Source organism: Mustela erminea, chromosome 1 (assembly GCF_009829155.1).
Source record: "Mustela erminea isolate mMusErm1 chromosome 1, mMusErm1.Pri, whole genome shotgun sequence".
Classification (NCBI taxonomy): domain Eukaryota; kingdom Metazoa; phylum Chordata; class Mammalia; order Carnivora; family Mustelidae; genus Mustela; species Mustela erminea.
In genome coordinates, this window is record NC_045614.1 from 58,703,326 (window position 1) to 58,725,715 (window position 22,390).

At 53.5% G+C, this 22,390-nt stretch overlaps 1 protein-coding gene across 3 annotated transcripts in view; it reads left to right on the forward strand.

Moving 5' to 3' along the window:
- Positions 1-19,350, forward strand: part of MGLL (monoglyceride lipase) — a 225,506-nt gene extending 206,156 nt beyond the window's left edge. For all 3 annotated transcript variants that reach the window (XM_032337903.1, XM_032337955.1, XM_032337933.1), the window contains exons 6-8: positions 766-855; positions 12,727-12,942; positions 16,270-19,350. In XM_032337903.1, coding sequence (XP_032193794.1) covers positions 766-855; positions 12,727-12,942; positions 16,270-16,395 — 432 coding nt within the window. In that variant the 3' untranslated portion in view covers positions 16,396-19,350. The remainder of the gene's footprint in view (positions 1-765; positions 856-12,726; positions 12,943-16,269) is intronic.
- The last annotated feature ends 3,040 nt before the right edge of the window (positions 19,351-22,390 follow it).

The window sequence follows — 22,390 nt, forward strand, 5'->3', positions numbered from 1 at the left end:
TGGGGAGGCGCAGCTCATCCCTGCATTGGGCTCAAGTTTAAGGAGCACGGATTAAGCACCTACTGTGTGCCAGGTGCTTTATCACACGGTGGTCCTCTGGGGGAACGCCAAGGTCCCCACTGACAGCTAAGGGAATGGGGGCTCCGTGATGCTCTGATCTCGCATCCAAGTGTGCAAGTCAGCACAGCCGGGGATCAAATCAGGTCTCTTTCCTTCTGCCATGCATCTCCTGATCAAGCTGGTGACGATTTCTGTCTCCCTCTGAGACAAACCAAGGCCATCCACAGATTCTTCCCTATCAGAGCAGGCTTCTCTGGGATCTTCCGAGCTATCCCGCTTCACAGGTGATCTGGGTGGTTCTGCTCCTGCTGTGTATTTTTAGGAACCTCACAGAAGTGACTCGTGCCTAAGACCTCAGCTAGGCAGCTCCCGCAAAGAATTCTGAACCACAACCGATGAGTGACTGTGGGGAGGGCGGCCACACATGATCCGGAACAGGCAAAAAATAGATATGGCATTCCTGCCGTCAGCTGCGGCGGCCCACCTCCCGCCCGGCTCCCCCCACGGCACAGATCTGAGCCAGACTAACTGGAGGTTGTCTGAATCAGAGCAGGCAGAGTCCCGGGGTGTTCAGCCTGGGGAAGCGGACCTGGCTGATGTTCAGCTCGGGTGTCACTTTCCTTAATTTATTGTAAACTGTCCTGTGGGCAGAGCTGGGCATGGATGCCACCGAACTCACACCCTTTGTTTTCCCCTCCCTGCTAGGTCTTCGCTGCGAAAGTTCTCAACCTTGTCTTGCCAAACCTGTCCCTGGGCCCAATTGACTCCAGTGTGCTCTCTCGGAATAAGACGGAGGTGAGTCTTTCTGAAAACCTGGGGGCACCTGGGTGCTGCTGAGGGACTGAAGGCAGCAGCCCTGTGAGAAAGCTGAGTGATGGCTCCGTCCCTTTCCCTGCGTGAAGTGATGGGGACATGAAGATGCGCGAGGTGCCGTGTAGCTTCAGAATTAGGCGGGAAGGGACAGGAGCAAATCAGAGGAAATTGTGTGAACCAGCGAGGTCTCTTGTGGCCGCAAGTGAAAGAAACCCAACTCAAAGTGATTCAAGCAAAAAGAGGTATTTATTGATAGATGGAACTAAAACCTTCAGGCATGGCTGGATCCAGGGACTCAAAAGTCTTATGCACCATCCATCTCTCCCCAGCGCTCCAATCCCCTGGCTTGGCTTCACTCCCAGGCAAACTTTCCCAGAATGGAAGCAAAGATGGCCACCAGCAGCTTTACCTAAGCAACCCCAGCAGAAAGACAGTTTGTTGAAAAGCCAACAAACATCTCAGGGCTGATTTTTATTGGCATACTGTCCAGGCCTGACTTACTGTCCAGGAAAAGTCATGGTGTTCACCCCAACCAACCTCATGGGTTCAGTGTATAGAGGGGCAGTCCCTAGAGGACTCATTGGGATGAAGGTAACAGATTGAACTCGGGCCAGGCGAAAAGTCCTACGTCCATGGCTTGGGAGGTGGGAGCTAGTGCTGGAGCTGGAGGGAGTTCAGAGGAAGAGGGTTCCTGGCAATGGTAACTGTGCTGATAAAGACCTGGCATGAAGGGAGGATGGCCCATTTGCAGACCAGTCAATAGCTCAGTTTGGCCACAGCAGAGAGGGCAGCAGTTGACCGGCAAGGGGTGAACTGAGGTCAGATCACAAGGCACCTCGTGAACCCCTTCTCCTAAGAGCCACTGCCCTGCCAGAAATCCATCACAGCCCCCCAAGCAGAGCTATTACCTTCTTACCTTCTGTAAGAGCAAAACCAGCCGAAAGGAGCTCAGAAAAGGCCAGGTGGCTTTGAAAGAAAGAGGCTGGGAGGTTGTGCCATCTGGTTAATGTCACCACCTCCAGGACCAGGCACCAAGGTCAGCAAGGACAAGAGGTCAAGGTCAACTCATGTACCTGAGATACTGGGTCTGAGTATAGTCCCAAACCCCAGAGATTTGGGTTGGTCTATTAAGAGACTGCTCAGTGAGCCAGTGCACTTCCCATCTAGCTGAAGTCCTGCACCTTGTATTCCGCCTTTGACTGGGTGCCGGCCAGGTGCTGGGAACTCACCTGCCACACGGCAGCCCCAGGCTGCAGGTGAGCACATGGAGACGCCACAGATCTGCCACAGGGACCTAGCCTGATCTAGGTCTCAGACCTAGCCTGAGAGCGTAGGTGGGTGTGCTCTTCCACCTGGTCTATCTGTGGGGGCAGGGACCCTGGTGGGCTTATAGCCAGCAGATAGGAGGCAGCCCTGGGCATCTGGAAGACACCTGAATTATCTTCAGCATTAAGCAAATCATTTTGCTACTCTTCTGCCTCAGTTTCCCCTCTTGCCTTAGGAATTGGAAACCATGGAATCATTGACTTCCCAAGACCCCTGGAAAATGGAGTGGGGTGCTCGCTCTGGTATTCCAGTGGCCTTTCTGGGTTTCCTCAGGACCTGGGCACTCAGGTTGTAGCTTCATTATAGAATGTGACCCCCTGGCCCTCTGAGTCACTTAGAGGATGGACAACTAAATGGTGATCAGCCTTAATGGGAAGAAGTGTTGACCAGAGTTCTGACTCCCAGACAGCTGAGGGCCACCTGTTTGTAAATGACACCAGCAAGAGACCCTAAGGGATGGCGGGGTCTGTAGGCAACCACCCCCCACCTCTGGGATGTCCCATCTGCCCAAGTCATCCACCTTCAATTGAAATTTTTAATTCATTTTAAAAACCCACAGTGCCTCCCAAAGCCAAACCTTGGGGCCAAATTTGACCCACCGGGATCAAAGAATATTTGAGAAAAGACAAAAAATTTCATTTCCAAAGGCCCATCTATATAGCGAAAAGGCACCACTTTAGGACCCAGAAACACAAAAGCCGAACTCGTGCTGTTCGATCTAATACTGATGATGTGTGTGAACGAGGTTGACATTAACCCCATTTCACAGATGAGGAGATTGAGGCTCAGGGATTAAGTAGGGTTTTATGTGCTGAGAGGCACAACTCATCAGGACCAGAGCTGAACCCATCTGATTGAGAAGCCCACGCCTGGCGGCCTCGTCCCAGCCTCTATCGACAATCCCTAAGCTCTTTCCTGTCTTACAATAGCTGGCCTGTGGGCAGGATTCACTTTGTGACAGAGGCCCGAGGGGGCAGGGTCTCCTCCACCTGCTGGCGTCCTGAATAATGGCTTGAATGTGCAATCTCTAGTAAAACCAATTATCTTTGTCTCAGCTGTGCTGGCACAACAATAAGGAAGAGAGAGAGAGAGAGAGAGAGAGCCCACTCCCTTTGACATCTTTCGGATGAAACGTCCAGGTGCAAATTCAAATTGTTTATCTTTCCACCTGAAGGTACTTGGGCATAAAGGCAGGGGGGGAAAAAAGATAATGAAGTTCCAAACCCTCTTTGTTTAAAAGGAGCAAATTTCAGAGCTTTTATCTCATTTTTGAGATCATGGAAAATTCCACTGAAGGCCTTACAGAAACCGGGAGTCGTGTGAGCACAGAGCAAAGCAGGCTCTTCCCTCCCTGCTCCGTCCAGCCCGCACCCCACAGCTGCGCACCCTCATTTCTCAGGTTTCTGAGTGGTCAAGCTGAAGGGGTGATTCTTTAGAAATGCTAATCCATTTCCCTGCTGGGAAACTCAGAGGAAGGGAGGTAGCCAGTCAGCCTGAAGGCTGGACTCCAGTTGAAATAAACAAGGAGCAAGAGTTTCCATTCCTCCACGGAGAGAATTGGCCCCTCGCTCCTCGCCGCTCTGAGACTCCCTTTGAACATTCTGCTGAGCCTTAAAAATAGCAACGCCCAGGGGGAAAATATGTTCAGAAAAGGCACCTCCCCGGATCTAACATCAGGGTGTCTTAAGGCACATCTTTAGCTAAGATATTTCTCACGGAGCCCTGCAGTTATAAAAGCCCCAAAAAGAAAAGAGACATTCGCCTAACAAGCTCACTAAAGCAGGACCCGGTGGAAGGGGCCGCAGGCTCTTGGAAGGTCTGGAAGTCTGTCTGTGGGGAAGCAGGCGGCTCTGAGTGTCAAAAGCCCAACGTGCATCTGGGCTTTGCTGTGGCAAGTGTTCTCACAAGCCAACCAGGCCTGTCAGCATGACACCCTTTACTCACAGCACCACGGCACGGTCACTAGCCAGCCCACGGAGACACGTTCTCCCAGGAGGTGCGAAGCTTCTGGGAATTCAGCCCAAAATGCCTTATAATTATCCTGACACCAGCCAGTGCGCAACGGTCGTAGCCTTCTGCCGAGTCACACCTGGAGCCCTTGTATCCCGCCACAGCTCCCGGATGCCAGCTTGCTACCAGTCTCTGGATCTGTGCAGTGTGGGCGCAGAGAGGGCAAGTCACTTCCCCAAGGACACACAGCTACTAAGTAAGGATTTGAGCCCAGATCTCTCTACTCTGAGCCAAGTGCCCTTGGCACAAAAATCTTGAGAACAAAGAAGTTGCCACTTGGGCAGTTTTTTTGTGTTTGTCTACACATTTAGCATCCTTGACCAGAACACTGGAGTGCTGACGTGGTCACCATACCCCCCGCAGTCGTGGGGGGTTCACAATGGGATGAATCCCTCCCACTCTGAAAAGCCTCAAATGTTCTAAATAGTTCTCCGGCCAAGGATGTTGGGGCAAGAGGTGAAGGGAGGAGGTTGCTGACGATCTCCTCACACCCTCAAACCACAGATAACCCCCCAAAACCACATGTGCAGAAGACCCTGCTGTCTCTGAGCTCCATCCTTCCTGCCTGTGGAGCAGGTGGAGACTGGGAGGAAGGCCGGGCTGTGATTCTGATCATCCCCTCTGCGAGGGGCATCCACTGTGTGTACATGGAGGCGATTTATCTTCGGGACCACGTCTGTTTTCTATAAATATGCTGGCTGCCCTCCAAGCGCATCCTGGCTGCCGGCGCTCCTGCCAGTGGGGCCATATGGTGGGTTCCAGGCACCCGGATTGCTGTTAGCAGTGGCCAGCTCTCTTCCTTTCGTTCCTCCTGGGGGTGGGGGGTGCCGCCCCAGACCCCTGCCCGGCATTTCAGAGGTGCCCCCAGGCTGAGGATGAGGCTCCCTTGCCCCTCTTGCCCGCGTGACTCCCACCCCCTCTGTGAGGAGGCCCTATCTGCCCAGGGCCCTCGGATGGCTCCCGCCTGGGTTTGGAAAGCTTGGCCATCACCGAGGCTTTTGACTAATTGTCCCCACAGCTAAAGATAGGCCCAGCCTCCCACTCTGTCCCCAGGACACAGCCTCCCACAGAAAACCCCTCTGAGAACTGGTTATTAACTTTCCAGTATGCCCGGTTTGGTTAGCTGATTTTATTTTGTGATTCTCCATCATTCCTAGCTCACGTGCCCTGCAGAGGACTCGTCTGAAGTAGCTAATAATTTACTAACACCTTAAAACAAAACAAAACAAAACAAAAAAACAGGCTGTTAGAATGTCTCTTGGAATGTCTGTGTCCATATGGGAGTGCCCAACAGGGAGCACAGGGCTTGGTCTAGCTTGGTCCTGGGCCCTTGCACACGAGGGGTCCACGCACCTGACCCACTCCACCCCCTCGCATGCTTGCTGCCCACCTTCTCTGCCTCTCCTTCTGCTCTCCTTCTGCCACCAACTCTGAGAGAGGCAGGTTCCTCTGGGCAGCAGCTCAAACGGCAATGGACAAGCCAGTGAGTTGGCAGGGAGACCGTCAGGGGTCGTCCCAGCTGCCAGCTAGACCAGAGACCACGGGGTGCTCTCCCTGCCCTGCGGCTTTTCTCCCAAGTACCTTCATGGGATCCAAGAAGAAAGAAGCCATGCGCTTGGCTAGGTTCACATGGGAATAACCCTGGGCCTCATTCTCTCAGAACACACTCAATTACCTCGAAGCCACACAGGAGCTAAGATCTGGACCCCCATTCACGTGAGGATGCAGCCAACTTGCCAAGCCTTGGCATGAAATGACCTAGGCACACACTAACCCTGAATAGTGGACTCTGCCCACAGGGGTCTCCCTGCCGCAGGCCTACCTGAGGGATGTTTGGCTTCCACTGGCAAAGGGAAACCAAATAAAGAACCTAAAAACTGGGAGTGTGGGGGAAATGACCTTTGTCCTCCAACTTTAATCATGGAAAATTGCAGATCTACAGAAAAGTCCCCGTGGTAGTACAAGCTCTCCCATAGACTCTTCCCCAACATCTACCAACTGGAAATATTCCGCTGTGCTTGTTGAATCCATGCTTAAATATGAAAATATCAGTATGGATATCTATTTTATCTCTTTAAAAATTTATGGTGGTACTATATACAGAACATAAAATTTACCATCTTAACCATTTTTACATGTATAGATCAAGGGCATAAATTACAGTCCCAGTGTTATTCAGCCTTAACCACCACCATCTCTAGAACTTTCTCATCTTCCCAAACAGATACTCTGTCCTGAGTAAATAGTAATTCTCTGTTCCCTGTCCTCTCCAGGCCTTGGCAGCCACCATCCTACTTTCTGTCACTAGGAACTAGACTATTCTAAGGCCCTTGTATGACTGTGACCATATAGTAGGTGTCCTCTTGTGACTAGCTCATTTTGCTTAGCACCATTTCTTTAAAAAACTCATTCATGCTGTAGCAGGTGTCACAACCATCTTTATAGGGTGGGATAATGGGATAATAGTCCATAGTACACACAGACCACGCCTTATTAATCCATTTGTCCATCGATGGACGCCTAGGTGGCTTCCACCTTTTGGTTACTGTCAATGATGCTGCTGTGAACATGGGTGTGCAAATATCTCTTCGAGACCCTGCTTTTGATACTTTTGGGTTTATGCATTTCTCTAATGGATAATGATGTTGAGTATCTTTTCATGTGTTTATCAACTATTTCTGTATCTTCCCTGGAGAAGCGTCTGTTCAAGTTCTCTTTCCTTTTTTAATTAGGCTTTTTGTGTTTTGTTGTTGTTGAGTTGTAGGAGCTCTTTATATATTCTAGATCCTAATGCTGTATATTATTTGCAAGTATTGTCTCGCATTCTGTAGCTTGCCTTTCTACTACTTGCCTTTCTACTAGTGTTCTTGGATGCACAGAAGGTCTCCATTTTCATGTAGTCCCATTTACCTACTTTTTTCTTATGTTGCCTATGCTTCTGATATCATATTCAAGAAATCATTGCCCAGTCCAGTGTCATAAAGTGGATACGCTGTTTTGGCTGAACCTTTTGGAAGTTACTTTGCAGACACCAGGATCCTAAACTCCTGAATACTTCAGCCTGTGTTGCCCAAGAGGAAGAAACCAGAAGGAGGATATTTACACGTAACCCCATGCCATTATCTCACGCTGGAAAAGTGATAGGAATTCCCTACCCCATCGTCTAGCTACACCATATTCTGATTTCCTTAGTTGCCTCCAACTTTTGATTTTAAGACTCATGATCACATATCTTGCTATTTTGTGACCAGCCGTTAGGGAGTTGGTCTTGTGAGATCTCTGTAATGCTTTCTTATTCCCCTTACCATTTAGTCGGTCCCCGGGCCTCTGAAAAGGTGGCTGTGGCCAATGTGACTGGGTGGTGAATATGGTGGCTGCTTTTCCCCTTCTTTTGGTGACCACTCAGGAGCTGTGTCTGGATTTTGGGGGTCACAGTTCAGGGAGCCCCACTCCAAAGGAACGAGCAGGGCTGTTTGTCTATATCACTCATGCTGGGTTTGTGCAAACCACCTGCAACCACAGGCCCAGGGTCATGACCTGCCAGCCCAGCTCATGGCTCCAAAAGGCAGAGACCAGAATGTCCACGAGTTCAAGCTTAATAGAAAAAGTAATTCTTGGGGAAGAATGTTCAATAATTCATATATTTCTGATTAAGTGGTAACTCATCCACAAAAGCTGATCCCAATTAATCCTTTTTATAACCACAATGGAACGGAAGTGTCCTTATTTCTGGTGGTTCTTGGCTAGTTCAAGAACTTCAAGCACCCAAGTTGGGCGCCCACTCCAGTAGTCATAGCCTTGGGCATCCTGGTGAACAGGGCTTGCCTTCAGTCAACTGAGTTGGGGAGGCTTTGTGCCAAGTTAGGCAAGACCCCTGCCTCCCCTCTGCCATCCTGCAGATGGTGTCATGTGGGTCTGAGCCCCGAGGGAGCCCCCCCGATCCCCTTCGGCAGCCTGTGAAGGAAGGCAACCTCTGCGGCCCACCAGTTCACTTCATTATCTCTCAGGCCTGGAGGTTTCTTGTCCTCACCAAGGACCCACCCCTTCCTTCTCTGGGGAGGGCCACCTCCAAAACTCCTGGCCATCTTTGTGCACAAGACCCACTTGTACTTTCTCTTCTCTGGACAGGGAGCCTAGCCTGGTGAGTGGTTAAGAACGCTTATATGGAGCCCAGTGGCCTATGTTCTTATCCTGGCTCTGCCCCTTACTTGCTGTGTAACTTTCAGTGAGTCACCTAGCCCCTCTGGGCTTCGGGCTCCTCACGTACAGAGTGGCGGTAATAACACTAGTCGCTGCATAGGGTTCCTGAGAAGTTTCTATGAGCAAATACAAGAAAAGCACTTAATATAACATCTGGGGCAGAGTTAAGGGCTCAGTATGTGAGTTATTTTTAATATAATTCTAATCAAGAATGAATTCAGCTTTTCATCACAGAACTGATTTTCTAAAAATAGGTCAAGAGAGTTGACGGTAGGGGTGGGGCCCAGAATTTGCTCAACCAAAAGTTTAAGAAAACTCCCAGCTGTGGATTGCAGCTATATTTACTGTGCTTTGGGGCAAAGTTTTCTTCCCACAGGGACACTATGTGCAGAAGTCAGAAGTCCCAGTGGCCACATCCCTCCCTGACTGTCAAGTTCAACCTTGCTAACAGCCCTCAGAGCCTCAGAAAACAGCAAGGGGCTAGAGGGTCACTAAACACACCGAGGAGGCCAGGAAAATACTCTCAGCTTATCAGACTTATAACCCAAGGAGAATCTTTGAGGTCCCCTCTACAGGGAAACTGAGGCCCAGGAAGAAGAAGGGCCTCATCCGAGACCTCGTGGGTTGGGGTCTCTGAAGCAGACCCTGTTCTGCTCCAGCAAAGAGTGGTTCTCCTCTCCTTGCTTCCCAGTGTCAGACTCAGATGCCACCCACACATCATCTCCACCGCTGTGGCCCAGACACTGGGCTTGGCACTAGGGCTTTATCATCTCACTGAATCTCCCAAGGCACTTCTACCATCATCCCATTTCCGAAGATTAACAAACTGGGTCTAGGATAGAAGAGCCTTGTCCAGATCACATAGCTAGGAGGTATCAAGGTTGGTAGGCCTCACTCCTCTAGTCTTCCTTATGTTGTTCTGAGACTTCAAGTTTCAGCCAGTGGAGGTGCCCCAGGAGTCATTTGTCTGGAGCAGGAATTCAGTCCCTTGGACTCAGATCAGCCTCTGGCTGCTATGTTCCCAGCAGACACTGTTCTCAGCTGGCAGGACCAGCTGTGGTCCAAAAATAGAGGGAGCTGGGTGTGAGAGAGAGTACCAAAGACTGGTTCTTTGGGGTGTGTGTGTGTGTGTGTGTGTGTGTGTGTGTGTTTTAAAGATTTTATTTATTTATTTTAGAGAGAGAGAGCGAGCATGAGGGGGGAAGGGTCAGAGGGAGAAGCAGACTCCCCACTGAGCAGGGAGCCACTCGATCCTGGGACTCCAGGATCATGATCTGAGCCGCTTAACTGACTGAGCCACCCAGGCGCCCTGGTATGTGTTTTTAATTATTTTAATTAATTTGGAGAAAATTATGATTCATATGTACTTCTAAAAATAAAACAGTACAGAGGGATCCCAGGTACCCTTACCCAGGTCCCCCCTGTTGGTGACATCTTGCAAAGCCATAGGATAGTATCATAACCAGGATACTGACATTGATACAGTCAAGCCCCAGAACATCCCCATGACCACAGTATTCCTCTTTTTGCCCATTATGGCCACATCTACTCCACTTCCCACCCACCTCACCCCTCCTGAGCTCTGACAACCACTAACCTGTTCTCTCATTTTGTCATTTCAAGAATGTCATGGAGATGGAATGCTACAGTAAGTCATCGATTGGGACTGACTCTTTGGTCTCTGGTTTTGAATGGGCAAGTTCTCCTGACAAGTGCTCAGGGCTTGGGGCTGGTGTAGGAGGGAGACCCCTGTCTGTCTCCTTCCTGGGGGTGACAGGACACATTCCCACCCAAAAGGAGGACTTTGGGAAGATTTAGATCTTAAGCTCTCAACAAACAAAGTCTGCCATGATTGGGCCAGATGGTTACTTGCGGGGAGGAAGGGAGGGTTGGGCCCTCTGAGCCTCAGTTTTTCTGCATGGTATGGTCCTCCTTTCCCTCCTGGTCCCAGTTTCCCTCTGCCCCTCGGCTTCCACCCAGGTTCACACCAGGGCCTGCCCTTTCCCCAACACATCTGCTAGTTCCTTCCCTGGGCCCATAATAGACCATTGTGTAAACAGGGCCTACGTGATCAAGACATGGAAAAACGAAGCAGGAAGACGTGACAGGAAGACACTTGGGCTGTCAGAGCAATTAAACAGATTCCTCCAGGGCCCTCGCATGCCCAGGAAGGTCTGGGTCAGCAGGGCAAAGTGTCGGGCGGCTTTGGGAAGGACATAATGGGCTCTGGCCCTGTGCTCACATTAGCACACATTCCTGGCAGACAGGGTCCTGCAGGATCACATGGAGCACGGCTAGCCTGGGCTCACCAGCCTGCCAGGACCAGACCACAACAGCAGGGGTTTAATAGGAGAGACGCTCATTTCTCTGCACAGTGACTTCTCACAGCCAAAGGCTCTCATCTTTTTCTCGCTGTTTCCAGGGTGCAGCCCTCGTCTGTGTGGCCTCACCTCTCTCCCTTCTCCTGCTGTGTTCTGCCCTCGTTGGTAGGAGGAGGAAAGGGGGCAACAGGAAGACAAGCCTTGATGAGAAGTTGCACCTGGCATTGGTGCTCACTTCCTATTGGCTAGGATATAGTCACATGATCACACCACTGCAAGGGAGGCTGGGAAATGTAGTTCTTTATTCTGAGCGGTAGTGTTCCAAACCAAACATCCAGGGTTCTATAGGGGAGAACAAGAATTGGGAAGCTAATGACAGGTTCTTCCTCTGCAAAACAGGGATCACAAGAACCATTCCTCTTCACGCAGCGTGCTTATGAAGGTCGTGAAGCTTAAACGGGTTGAGCACTTAGGGCCAAACTGGTGGGAGAGCTCAGAAATAAATGTTAGCTGTCCTTATTTCTTTTTACCGAATGTGATCCTACATGTGACACCCTGGGTCATGTGTCAGGTCATGGGTGCTGCCGTTGCCATTGTTCCTGTTAGCGTCAGTTTGAGACACACTTTCAGCCCAGAGCTCTCCTGGACCCGACAGCCCTCTCTCCAAGAGGTTTCCTTACAGACCCCTACTGATCCCCTGCTGTGGCCATGCACTGTCCCCACCCTGCCCCCAGACAGATGGCCCAGCCCTGCAAGAGTCATACCAGCTCAGCTGCAGAAAGTGGCTATTCCCTCTTGCATGGCTTTTCACAAATGGTCTGGTTTGCTGTGCTCAGTCCCCAGCATGCGAGGAGTCCGGGGATGCCAGCACTAACCCAGGACAGCCTGTCCCCTTTGGCACGGATCCAGGATTCTGGCCCAGGCCCTGTAGGGGGTAGTGAGGAAGGGGAGATGGAGCCCCCTCGTTCAGAGAATCAGAGTCCGGACACTGTGGACATTCTGGCGCCTCACGAGACCACTGTTCCTGGACATCTTGTCCCCGTGGCTTCTCTGCTCCCTCACCCAGTCCTGACATCACAAGGCACTTCTCCAACTATCTAAGATCCTGTTGGCGAGGATGAGGAAAGTGAGTGAAGGGGCATTGTGGTCTCCCACCTGCCTATATGGGCCTCAGAGAGTTCCAGAAACTTGGTACCCAGATTCTGACAGATACCCCATCTCAGGCCAGAGGGAACAGGTAGCTCACTGTTCCCTCAAAGGCAGAAGGAGTCAAGGCAGAAAGTAATCTGGGCTAGAGAGAGCAGGACAGGGTTCCAGGGCTGCCCCACCAAAGACTGGGTGGGCTTAGGAACCATGAACAGGGAACAGGGTGTCAGGGTCAGGTCCAGTGGGCTGACGGTTAGGAGGGAGGACCTGCCTCCAGGCACATCCCACGAAGGCACAGACATGATAAGGGCGTCAACAGGCTCCTAGTCAGGGCAGCAGGCACCCCAGACTTGCAGCAAGGCTTGCTGCTCCCCTGTGCCTTCGGGACCCCTCCCACCAGCCCTGGGGCCTTCAGCTCACGTGGGCTCTCCTCACCCGCTGCAGGCAGGCAGACACTAAGGGAAGAAAACCAAATCCACACAAGCTAACACCAGAACATCTTCAGAGCCATCCCTGAGTGAAATCATCACAGAAAACAACAGGACACTGCTTACACCTTTTGAGTGACCAGTGCGTGCTTTGGAACAGTCTGTGCGCACGTGTATGAATGTGGACTGCGGCAGAGCCCGGAAGAAGAGGCTCCGGAAGGAGTGCAGGTCTGGGTTCTGGAAGGGCGGGCCACGCTGCCAGCTCTTGGCACCCACACCGTAGACCCAGCTCACCCGAATGGAACCAGCTATTCAGGCCTGAGCAGAAGGAAGACTGCTGGGGAATAGGTCTGCTTCTCTGGACCTGGAGCCCGCAACCCTAGCCACAGACTGATGGAAATCTCTGTCTCTTCTGCCTGCAGGTGGAGCTTTACAACACGGACCCACTCATCTGTCGGGCAGGTCTGAAGGTGTGCTTCGGCATCCAGCTGCTCAACGCCGTCACACGGGTGGAGCGGGCCCTCCCCAAGCTGACCTTGCCCTTCTTGCTGCTCCAGGGCTCTGCCGACCGCCTTTGTGACAGCAAAGGGGCCTACCTGCTCATGGAATCCGCCAAGAGCCAGGACAAGACGCTCAAGGTGAGCAGCTGCCCCCTTACCCCGGTACCAATCCCCCAAGGCTGGGGAAAGGTGGCACTGGTGACCCCTGTTCCCCGCCCCGGGAATAAGCACCAGAAATCCCAGGGATGTGTTAATTCTAAGGGAGTGCATGAGCCACTAGCTGACCGTTCTCATGACAGAGCTTAAAGGGAGAAGGAGGGAACACTGAGAAGTTAGCAGTTCAGAAAGAACACCTGCAGCCAGGCACTGAGCAAAAGAAGCCCCAGAGGGGGTGTCTTCAGCTCTGTCGTGACCAAGGTCAAGGGCCTGTGTTCTGCCCGGCCCCCTGAGGCAGCGGCGGCAGCAGCAGCAGCAGCAGCAGCAGCAGTAGGTCCCAGCTCAGCTGCCATCACCGGGGCCACTGAGCACACATGGGCAGGGTTCCTGCTGGGATCTGGTCTTCGAGGGATTCTTTAAGAGCATGTCCTGCAGAGGGGACAGCACCTGTGGCTTAGCTGCGTGCCATGTCAGACACAACAGACCACAAGGCACCACCTCGGAGTAGCTTTCACAATGGCACATGTTGTCGTGGGGTTGAGATGAGCCCATCTTGTTTGCCTGATGGAACTGGGAAGAGCCCCAGCTAGAGGAACGTCTGCTGGGTACCCGTCAGGGGACAGCTGCTCCTGAAAGTGGCTCTCCATGGCTGGCTGGACAGACACAGCCCCGGGGTGCATTCCTGAGCAGACACATCTTTGACGGTGATACCACAGCCCCAGCCACCACATGTGGGGGCCCTGCTCCCGGGGCTTGTAGGGAGAGGAGACAAGTCACACAGATTCCACGCCTACTGAGTGGCAGAGTCGGGATTCGAACTCAGGTCCTCGGCTCGAGCTCCTGGCCCTCTCCTCCCTGCACCTTGCTGACAGGGATGCTCGCATCCCTACCGGCCATCAGGTGCTCCCCTCGCACCACTAGGAAATGCAGACCCCAGCCCACACCGACCATCAGATGTGGGTCTGTGGATGAAGAGAAAGGAGAAAGGGGAAAGGAAGGCTGGCTGGTGTTACTGCCCAGGGTCGGGGGCGGGGCGCATGAAAAAGCAGGCCGGCCTGCAGCCAGAAAGTAGGAGCCTCCCACGGCCCACCCTGGCCTTGGCACCAGGAAGACCACTCGGTTAATCATTAATTCAGCCACTCACAGGCACCTACTCTGTGCCAGGTCTGGGGAACCTACAGGCTGAGTCCTACTCTCCCACGTGGCCTGCATCCCAGCGGAATGAGCTATAAACAGAAATCTGACTGGGTTGATGAGGCAGGGGGTTGGTGCCAGGGGTGGGCTGGGTGACCAGAGGCAATGGTGAAGCTCTTACTTCAGATGGGGTGCTCAGGGAGAATGGCCGAAGAGCATTCCAGACCAAAGGAGAACGATCACAAAGACCCCCAGTTGGTGAGATCATGGTGTGTGAGCTGAGCAAGGAGGGGAGTCCTGTCCTGTGTGTCCCTGGAGAGTCAGGACATTTTCTCTCGGATCCACGAGGGGCCACGGGCGTGTCTGGGGCTGGAGAGTGGCCTGTGCTGACTTCAATTCTCCAGGTGGCCTCACAGCTGCCCTGTGGAGACACGAGTGGAGGGCGGGAGCCGGCTGGGAGGGATGGTGATAGAGGGACCAGGGCGAGTCCTGGGCTGTAGGCTTGTACAGAGAGGAGGTGCGGCATGTGTTCTGAGATGGGTAACATGGGAGAGAGATCTGGGGAATATCAAGAATTTCATTTGGAGCTACCTATTAGAGAGTTCCAATAGAAATTCGGAAAAAGACCGGGGCATCTGGGTGGCTCAGTCAGCTGAAACCTTGATTTCAGCTCAGGTCATGATCTAAGGGTGGTGAGATCCAGCCCTGCGCTCAGCTCAGAGCCTGCTTGAGATTCTCTCTTCCTCTCCCTCTGCCCCTCCCCCCATGCTTTCAAAAGAGAGAGAGAGAAAGGGAGGGAGGGAGAGAGAGAGAGAAAGAAGGGAAGGAAGGAAAGAAAGAAAGAAAACTCAGAAAAAGAAAGGAAAGCGGGGTCTCTAAAAGGTACTCGCACATCCATGTTCGTAGAGACATTGTTCACAGTAGCTAAGAGGTGGAACCAATCCAGTTGTCCATCGATGGACGAGTGGATAAATCAGATGTGGTCCAGACCAACAATAGAATAGTATTCAGCCTTAAAAATGAATGAAATTCTGACTCATGTCACAACATGGGTGAACCTTAGGAACATTATGTTCAATAAAATAAGCCAATTGCAAAAGAAAAAGTACTGTATGATTGCACTTGTATGCAATATCTAAAGTAGTCAAAAAACCATAGAAATAGAAAGTAGAATGGTGGTTGCCCAGGGCAGTGGGGAATGAGGAGAGGGAATTTAATAGGGCCAGAGTTTCAGTTTTGCAAGCTGAAAAAGTTCTAGAGATCTCTTGCCCAACCACGTGAATATACTTAACACTGCTGAACTATGCACTTGAAAATGATTAAGGTGGCAAATTTTATGCTATATTTCTTAACACGGTATTAAAAATAGGAGATTTGGAGGTGCCTATTAGCAGTCCCACTGGAAATGGCAAATCAACAGTCAAATATACACATCTAGAGTTCAGAGAGAGGTCTGGCTGGAGACAGAAATTCCTGAGTCACCAGCACATGGATGGTTTTCAAACCACGAGACCGGACAAGGTTACTCCAGGGAGGGAGGAGGAGGGCCACGGCCATGCCTGTGGGCCACACCAGCCCACAGAGGTCGGCAGGGCCATGGGTAAGCCTAGACTGAGAAGGGGCTGCTGGCAAGGCAGGAAGACAACCAGAAGGGTAGAAATCCGTGCAAACCACAAGAGGAGAGGGTTTCTAGAAGGTTAACACTGGCCAACTTTTGAAAGACGCTGAGTAGTCAAATCATATGAAAGCAGAAAGTGTTCCCTGAGTCCTGCAACGTGAAGGTCACCGGAGCCCGTGCCAAGAACGCTCCTGAGCGCTGGTGGGAGGGAAAGTGAGGATGGAATAAGCTGCGCACCAGACGGAAGGCGGGGATGTGTAGACAGAGAGTGGAAATCACCCTTTTGAGATGGAGGCACAGACAGGTCCATAGCTGGAGAGAGAAAGAGAGTCAAAGGAGGGTGTGAGTTGATTTAAGAAGGGAATGCTGGAACAGGATGGGACATTTAAATGTATCTGAACCACCACCTGATCAGAAGGCAATGACAGCATATAGAAGGGAGCCCTTGGCGCAGGGGGGTGTGCCTGGAGCCCCGGCCGTGCTGCACCCCACACACCTCCCCCGCCTGCACCTGTCCCCTCCTGTGGCCCTGACCTCCTGTCTTTCCCAATTTGCAGATTTACGAAGGTGCCTACCACATTCTCCACAAAGAGCTTCCTGAAGTAACCAACTCCGTCTTCCGTGAAATAAACATGTGGGTCTCCCAAAGAACAGGGGCGGCGGGAACCGGGTCCCCACCCTGAGCGCACCGGCTACGTGGCCGGCGCACGGTTGGGGACCTGGGCAGAGGACGGGCAGAAGCTGGCTTCTCACGCGTGGCTTGCCGGGGGAGGGGGGAGGAAATCACAAACTGGAGGAATCCCTAGCACGATTTTGTCGATTTTGTTGTATACCAGGCTGCCTGCTACTGGGTCTACCTTAAGGTGTAGACATGTTTGCGAAAAAATGGAGAGGGGTCACAGGGAGGAGATGTGCTCCGATGTCCTTAAAACCAAGTGAAGCCTCTGCCCTGCCTCCTCCCCCCACCCTCCCCCAACAAGGGTCCCAGGAACTCCTGGTGTTCCTCGAACACCTGACTGCAATAATTAGAGGAGTCTCCCAGCACCCCCCACCGCCCTTCCCTCCAGCCCCCACCCCAGGACCCTCCCCAACTAGCCCCGCTCTGTGGCCTTTCTCTGGCTGTGGGATGTGGTGGCAGGGGCAGCTCCCCCGGGGCAGACTCCCTTGCACTCCGAGGCCCAGAACATGCCCGGGACTTCCTTGGCACGAGGAGCCGCCCATGCCACCCATGTCAGCTCCTTGTCAGCCTGGAGCTAGGCTTTGGGACGGGATGAGGTTTGGCCACACAAAGAGGACTGGGCAGGAACCCCTCCTTGTTGCCTGGGGAACCCGAGGCTGCCCACTGAGTGCTTTACACATTCAGAGGCTGCTCTTCCCTGTGGGACCCGTTGGACCTGACACTATGAGAGGGGAATGGTATTGAAGAGGAAACATTTAATATATAATGTATATTCTAAAGCAGGGATTATTTGGGTGGGTGGGTGGGTGGGACCAAGTGTGGGAGCCTGATGCCCCTGCACAGGATGGGACAAACTGGCCGCAGGGCCCTAGGTCGAGGTGTGACCCCTGGAAGCAGGGCCAGCAGTGGGCGGTGCCAGGCGTGTCCCTGGTCCTGGCCTGCCCACAGCCACCCTGGGAGCCTCAGTTCTGGCAGCATAGCTCCCTCTGGTGGCAGAAGAGGAGAGTCCCGACTCCATGGCCCTGCCCAGGGCTGCAGCACCGACGCCCCACTCACAACCCCCTTTCCCGGAGGCTGGGACAGGAGGGGCCAGCGAGGGCTGGCATGGGCCCACCTTTCCCAGCAGAGGGCCCTGCAGCGCCTGACCTGCCTTTCTCAGGTGCCAAACCCCACCTGCCCACCCTGGGCCCTCCCTTAGCGCCAGCAATAAATGGGGAACACCGGCCACTGCGGCGGGGGTAGGGGGGGAACCTTTCACTTTCAAATGGGACTGTTGTTACCTCGAAGCTCCTTAGTGCACATATGACCCTGGGTGGGGGTGGACCCGCGAGGGGGACGCCTGCTCGGCCCGCAGGGTGCAGTCGAGGGACCTCAAGGCCCTGGATGAGGCGGCTGCTCCCGGGCCAGGCCCTCTGAATTTGGGGACTGGGAGTTGGGTCTCCCACCTCTCTTCTTGCAGCGGTGGGAACTGTTGCCCTTCACCCACGCCCTGTTCTGGGGCTTGCTCTGGGTCCCCAGAGGGGAGGGTCCCCCTGCTCTCCTTCCAGGGGCCCTGACCATGGCATAGCCAAGCGCTGGTCACCCTCCAGAGGGCAAACCCCTGGCCCCAATGGGAAGTCATGCTGACCTGGGGGTGAGGTCTGTGTTCTCCTGCCCTTCTGGGCAGTGGGCGGGGGGTGGGGGTAGGGGCAGGGAGAGGGCAGGGCCCATGGCCCCACAGAAAGAAGCTTTCTGTGACCCATCTCCCTTCTCTGGCTTCTCTTTTGGAGGAGAAAAATGTAAAATATGCACTGAAAGAGAAGGTCAGCCCCTGCCTGTTCAAATTGGGCCACTGTATGAATGTTTCTGCTCCTCGGCTGAGGAAAAACAAATGCCACCCACAAACCCCCCAAACCTCGGGCACCCTTAAGTCCAGATCAAGAATTCTCGCCCAGAGCTGGGATAACGCAAGTCACACGAAGCCGCCTCACCTCCCACCCCTGACGCCTCTCCCAGAGCATGTGCCGGCTTGGCCATTTCTCTAATTAAATATCAGGCCCGTGGTTTGACCAGGAGTGATTTGGACGCATGGATTTATTCATATGAAAGCTCTGACAGAGGCATATTCAGTCACATTTACATATCTGGTTAAAGGTTAAAAAATTGCCTATATTAAAAAGAAAAAAGAATTATTTGGAAGCAGGACTGTCTCCTAAAACAGGAGGGGACAAGGACATGGCTACACCCACTGCTCAATGGGAGCAGGTGTGGGAGGCAGACACCAGCTGCGTCTGTTGTCCCACTGGGGCCGCACCAGGGCTATGGGCCCGCCTGTCCTGGGGGAGCTATGCAAGGCTCGAGTTCATTCTCAGTGGTGACGGCTCCATGCCGACATTGGGAGCTTCAGAGTCATCCCTTCACCACGATGAGGAGCTGAGTTTGGAAGGGAAGCGAGGTCATTCTTGGCCCGGCCTTGAGAAGGAGAGAAGGACCCCGGAGACGCACACCTCCTGGGACCCGAGGTCCAAGCACTGACGTGGAGGCAGCCCCTTCCTCTGGAAATCGGAGGTCACCCCGGTTCATACAGAAACCATGGGGTTCAGGCCTGGCAGTCCTTCTAGGAAAAGATGTCCTTTGCAGTGGGAATGGAGGGGGGCGGTGGTTGCTCCTTTGCAGGGATGGGGGTGGATGGTCACAGGTCCCCCCTCCCAGCTTCCAGGGGGCACCAAAGGATGCCTGGGAAACCCGCCTGCTCTGTTCTGCACTGTGGCAAGGTCCCATGCTACCTTTTCTCTCTTTCACCAATCACTAACATAAACTCATTGGGGTTATCGTGATCTAAGCAGTTTGCCACTTATTGTACCTGCAGCTCAGCCACAACCCTCTGTGCGTACCGTTACTGGGACTTGCGATCCGTTCAGAACTATCAAAGGAACCATGTATGTCACAGCTAATCCTAATAAACCGGGTGTTTTCTGCACGTGGGTGTGGTCTGTCTGTCCCATCCGACGCTACAGAGCTCCCGGAGTGCGGCACGGAGAAGAGCGGGCCCCCTTGCGGGGCAGTGTTGCTGTCTGGGCTGAGCGAGTCATCTGACCCAAGCCGGTGGGTGGGGACTGGGCTTTCCCGCCTCCATTCTTGGGGACTTGTGCGTGGAGCAGGTGGCTTGCGGGCTTGCTCCTCCGACTTTGCCACCCCCGGTAATGGGGAGCCTGGGCCTCCCACAGCTCTGGACTCCACGGCTAGTGCCCACCCCCAACCCCCGGGGGGCTCCAGTCCACTCAGCTCTTGGCTCTCCTGCTGCTGGGCTCAGGGCATGTCCTCCTCCAGTCTGGGGTCCCACAGTCAGCTCTGCCTCCACTCTGCCTCCTGGCTAGGGCCATAGGCCACTTCCCTCTGACCCCACGCCTGTTGCCTTCCCCTCCTTCCAGAGGGTGACAGCGCCCGACTCGAGGGAAGGGAGCGGGTGCCCTTTCAGCCATCCCCATACAGCCACAGGAGGGGGCGTTAAGTGAGTCAGAGGTGGCCTTCTAGCCTCCCGGCCTTCACCCTCTTCCTCCCGTGTCCCTGGGCCCCCACACGCCAGCCTCCCTGCTGGCGACCTCGGAGGCCTTTCCTAACCACCCGGTCCAAAGCCAGCACACCCTCCCTGGTTCCTTCCCCACCTTCTGTACCGCCAGCACTACTGCCCTCTGACAGGATCTGAGTTCTCTGCCTGCCTACACAGTAGCTCCGTCCCTCCACAGAGCCGAGCTGCAGGACGCTGTGGGCTTGCTTAGGCCTCCGGTCTCCAGACTTGTCCAGTGAGGGAGGGAGGGGAGGCAGAAGGGAGGGAGGCCTGCTGCACCGGGCACGATGCAGGTCCTGGCGCTGCCCCCCAGAATGAGCACAGGGGGACACAAACCTGCCACCCGGTGTCCAACAGTTGTGGGGGCAGGAAGAGGGGCGATGAGAGCACAGGGGACCAGCCCAGAGGCAGCCCTGCAGGAGAGCAGAAAGATGAGTAGCAGTGGGGTACACAGGCCCTGTGGCAACGGGGCTCAGGGCAGGACTTGAGGGTGGAGGGAGCTCAGGTTGGCACCCACAGCAGCACCCAAGGATAGTGTAGTGAAGGGGTCCACGGGGGTGGCTGCAGAGTCAGGACCAGCCACAGAGAGCCCACAGCCCTGACTGAAGAGGGTATCGGTGGAACACAGTGCTGCCCCTGTAGGAGGGGGGTCACCTGTCAGGCTGTGGCCTCGGGTAGAGGACACAACCGTGAACAAAATGGAGGCTAGCAGGGAAGGGCAGGCTGGCCTCTTTCTCCTCCCACCTTCCCCTCTCACTGCAGGGAAGTCTTAACTACATGGCCCAAGATGGCTGCTCCAGCTCCGGTGACTGCACCCTTGTTCCAGCCTGTTCGAGGGGAAGAAAGGAAGGGGCAGGCACGTACCTTTCAAGGAATAAACCAGAGCCTGCACTTAGTATCTCGGATCACATCTAGAAGCCACAGCTAAATGCATGGGAGGCTGGGAGGTGGTGGGCCAGGTGCCCACAGAGCAGGACAGGCTCAGGTATCAGGGGAGAGAGCAGGCTGTGCCTGAGAACAAGGTGCCTGCACTGAGGCTTTCAAAGACAGGAGGCCCAGGGTCGGTATCTGCCTGGAGGATGCCGACGGGGCGAGAATGAGTGGAGGTGAGGCCAGGCCTGACTGGGGCGGGGACACTGGGGACAAAGGGAATCCGTGGCTACTGAAGAGGTAAAATCAACAAGGTTTGGTGACCCTTGAGGGCAAAGGGGTCTAGAGGGAACAGAAGGAACGCATGCATATTCCCAAAATGCTACAGATAAAAACTTACAAAGTAAGCCCTAAAATGTCCCTGTTATATCTTCCAGGAAAGAATGGAAATTCACACTGAAATTCACATTGCTTGAGCTGCCACTCCTGGCAGGAGCCTCCTCATGGGGGCCCCGTGGAATTTCTACACGAGTTCCGCTGGTTGGTCGTGTTGTTCTCATTCAGACTGGTCAGCAAAGGCTCCAAGGGATTCAGTGATGGGCTCAAAAACAGAGCAGATTCAGAGCTCTAGCCCAGGTGTCCAAGACTCTGGTGCAGGATACCTCCTCCCTACCAGAGAAGGCAGGCGATGACAGAGCCCCAGTTGCAGCACCGCCAATGCAATGCTCCGATCTTAAGCCATCTGTATAAGGGCCTGGGATAGCCTGAGCGTGGCTTGCTGGCTCAGACATAGAAACTCCCAGAGGCCTAAAAGCCCCAGCCCTCCCTCTGAGGCCTGCCAGTGAGACTTTCCCCAAGTGAGAAATTTTTATGCCTTCAGGATGTCTGCTCGGGGATGAAGGCCACTCCTAGTGCTAGCAAGAGCACATCCAACTGTATGACGCCAGCACCAGATGTCAGCTCAGCCCCCAACAGGGGCTCTTGGGTCCGATGCAGTGAGATGGGACATTGAGGACAGTGCAGTTTTCCAGGTGGACGAAAGAACATATGCAGAACCATCACTCTCTTTTTTTTAAATTTCTATCACTTTGCATGTGGGGAAGATTTTAATTGATGGTTGAAAAAATATGTTCTATTTCCGTTATAGACCTGCCTCATGTAATGACTGTTTGGGTCAGGACCAGGACCAGGGTGAAGCCAACTAAGGCCCTTGCCTTGGACACAATGTAAAAGGGGCACCAAGAATTTTCATGAGCAAGATAAGTAATGCTCTCATGTGATGTAAATTAAAAGTAATGTAAAAAAGGCATGATGAACCAAATAGCAGCACTTTAAAGACAGGATCAGGATTCCTAATGCTTCTCCCAGCTCTGGCATGACTCAGCACACAGCACTTTACTGACCTTGCCTCCCCACCAACAGCCCACCGTGGCTCCTTTTTCTCTCCCCGGGAGTGGGGGTGGGGGTGGGGGGGGACAAGCCAACCACAAGCCATGTCTGTTGCTATTCGGGTCAGAGTCAGCTAATCCAGTTTTCCTTCTGTGAAACCTGTACCAGGATCTTGAGTTGGCGCAGAGGGCGC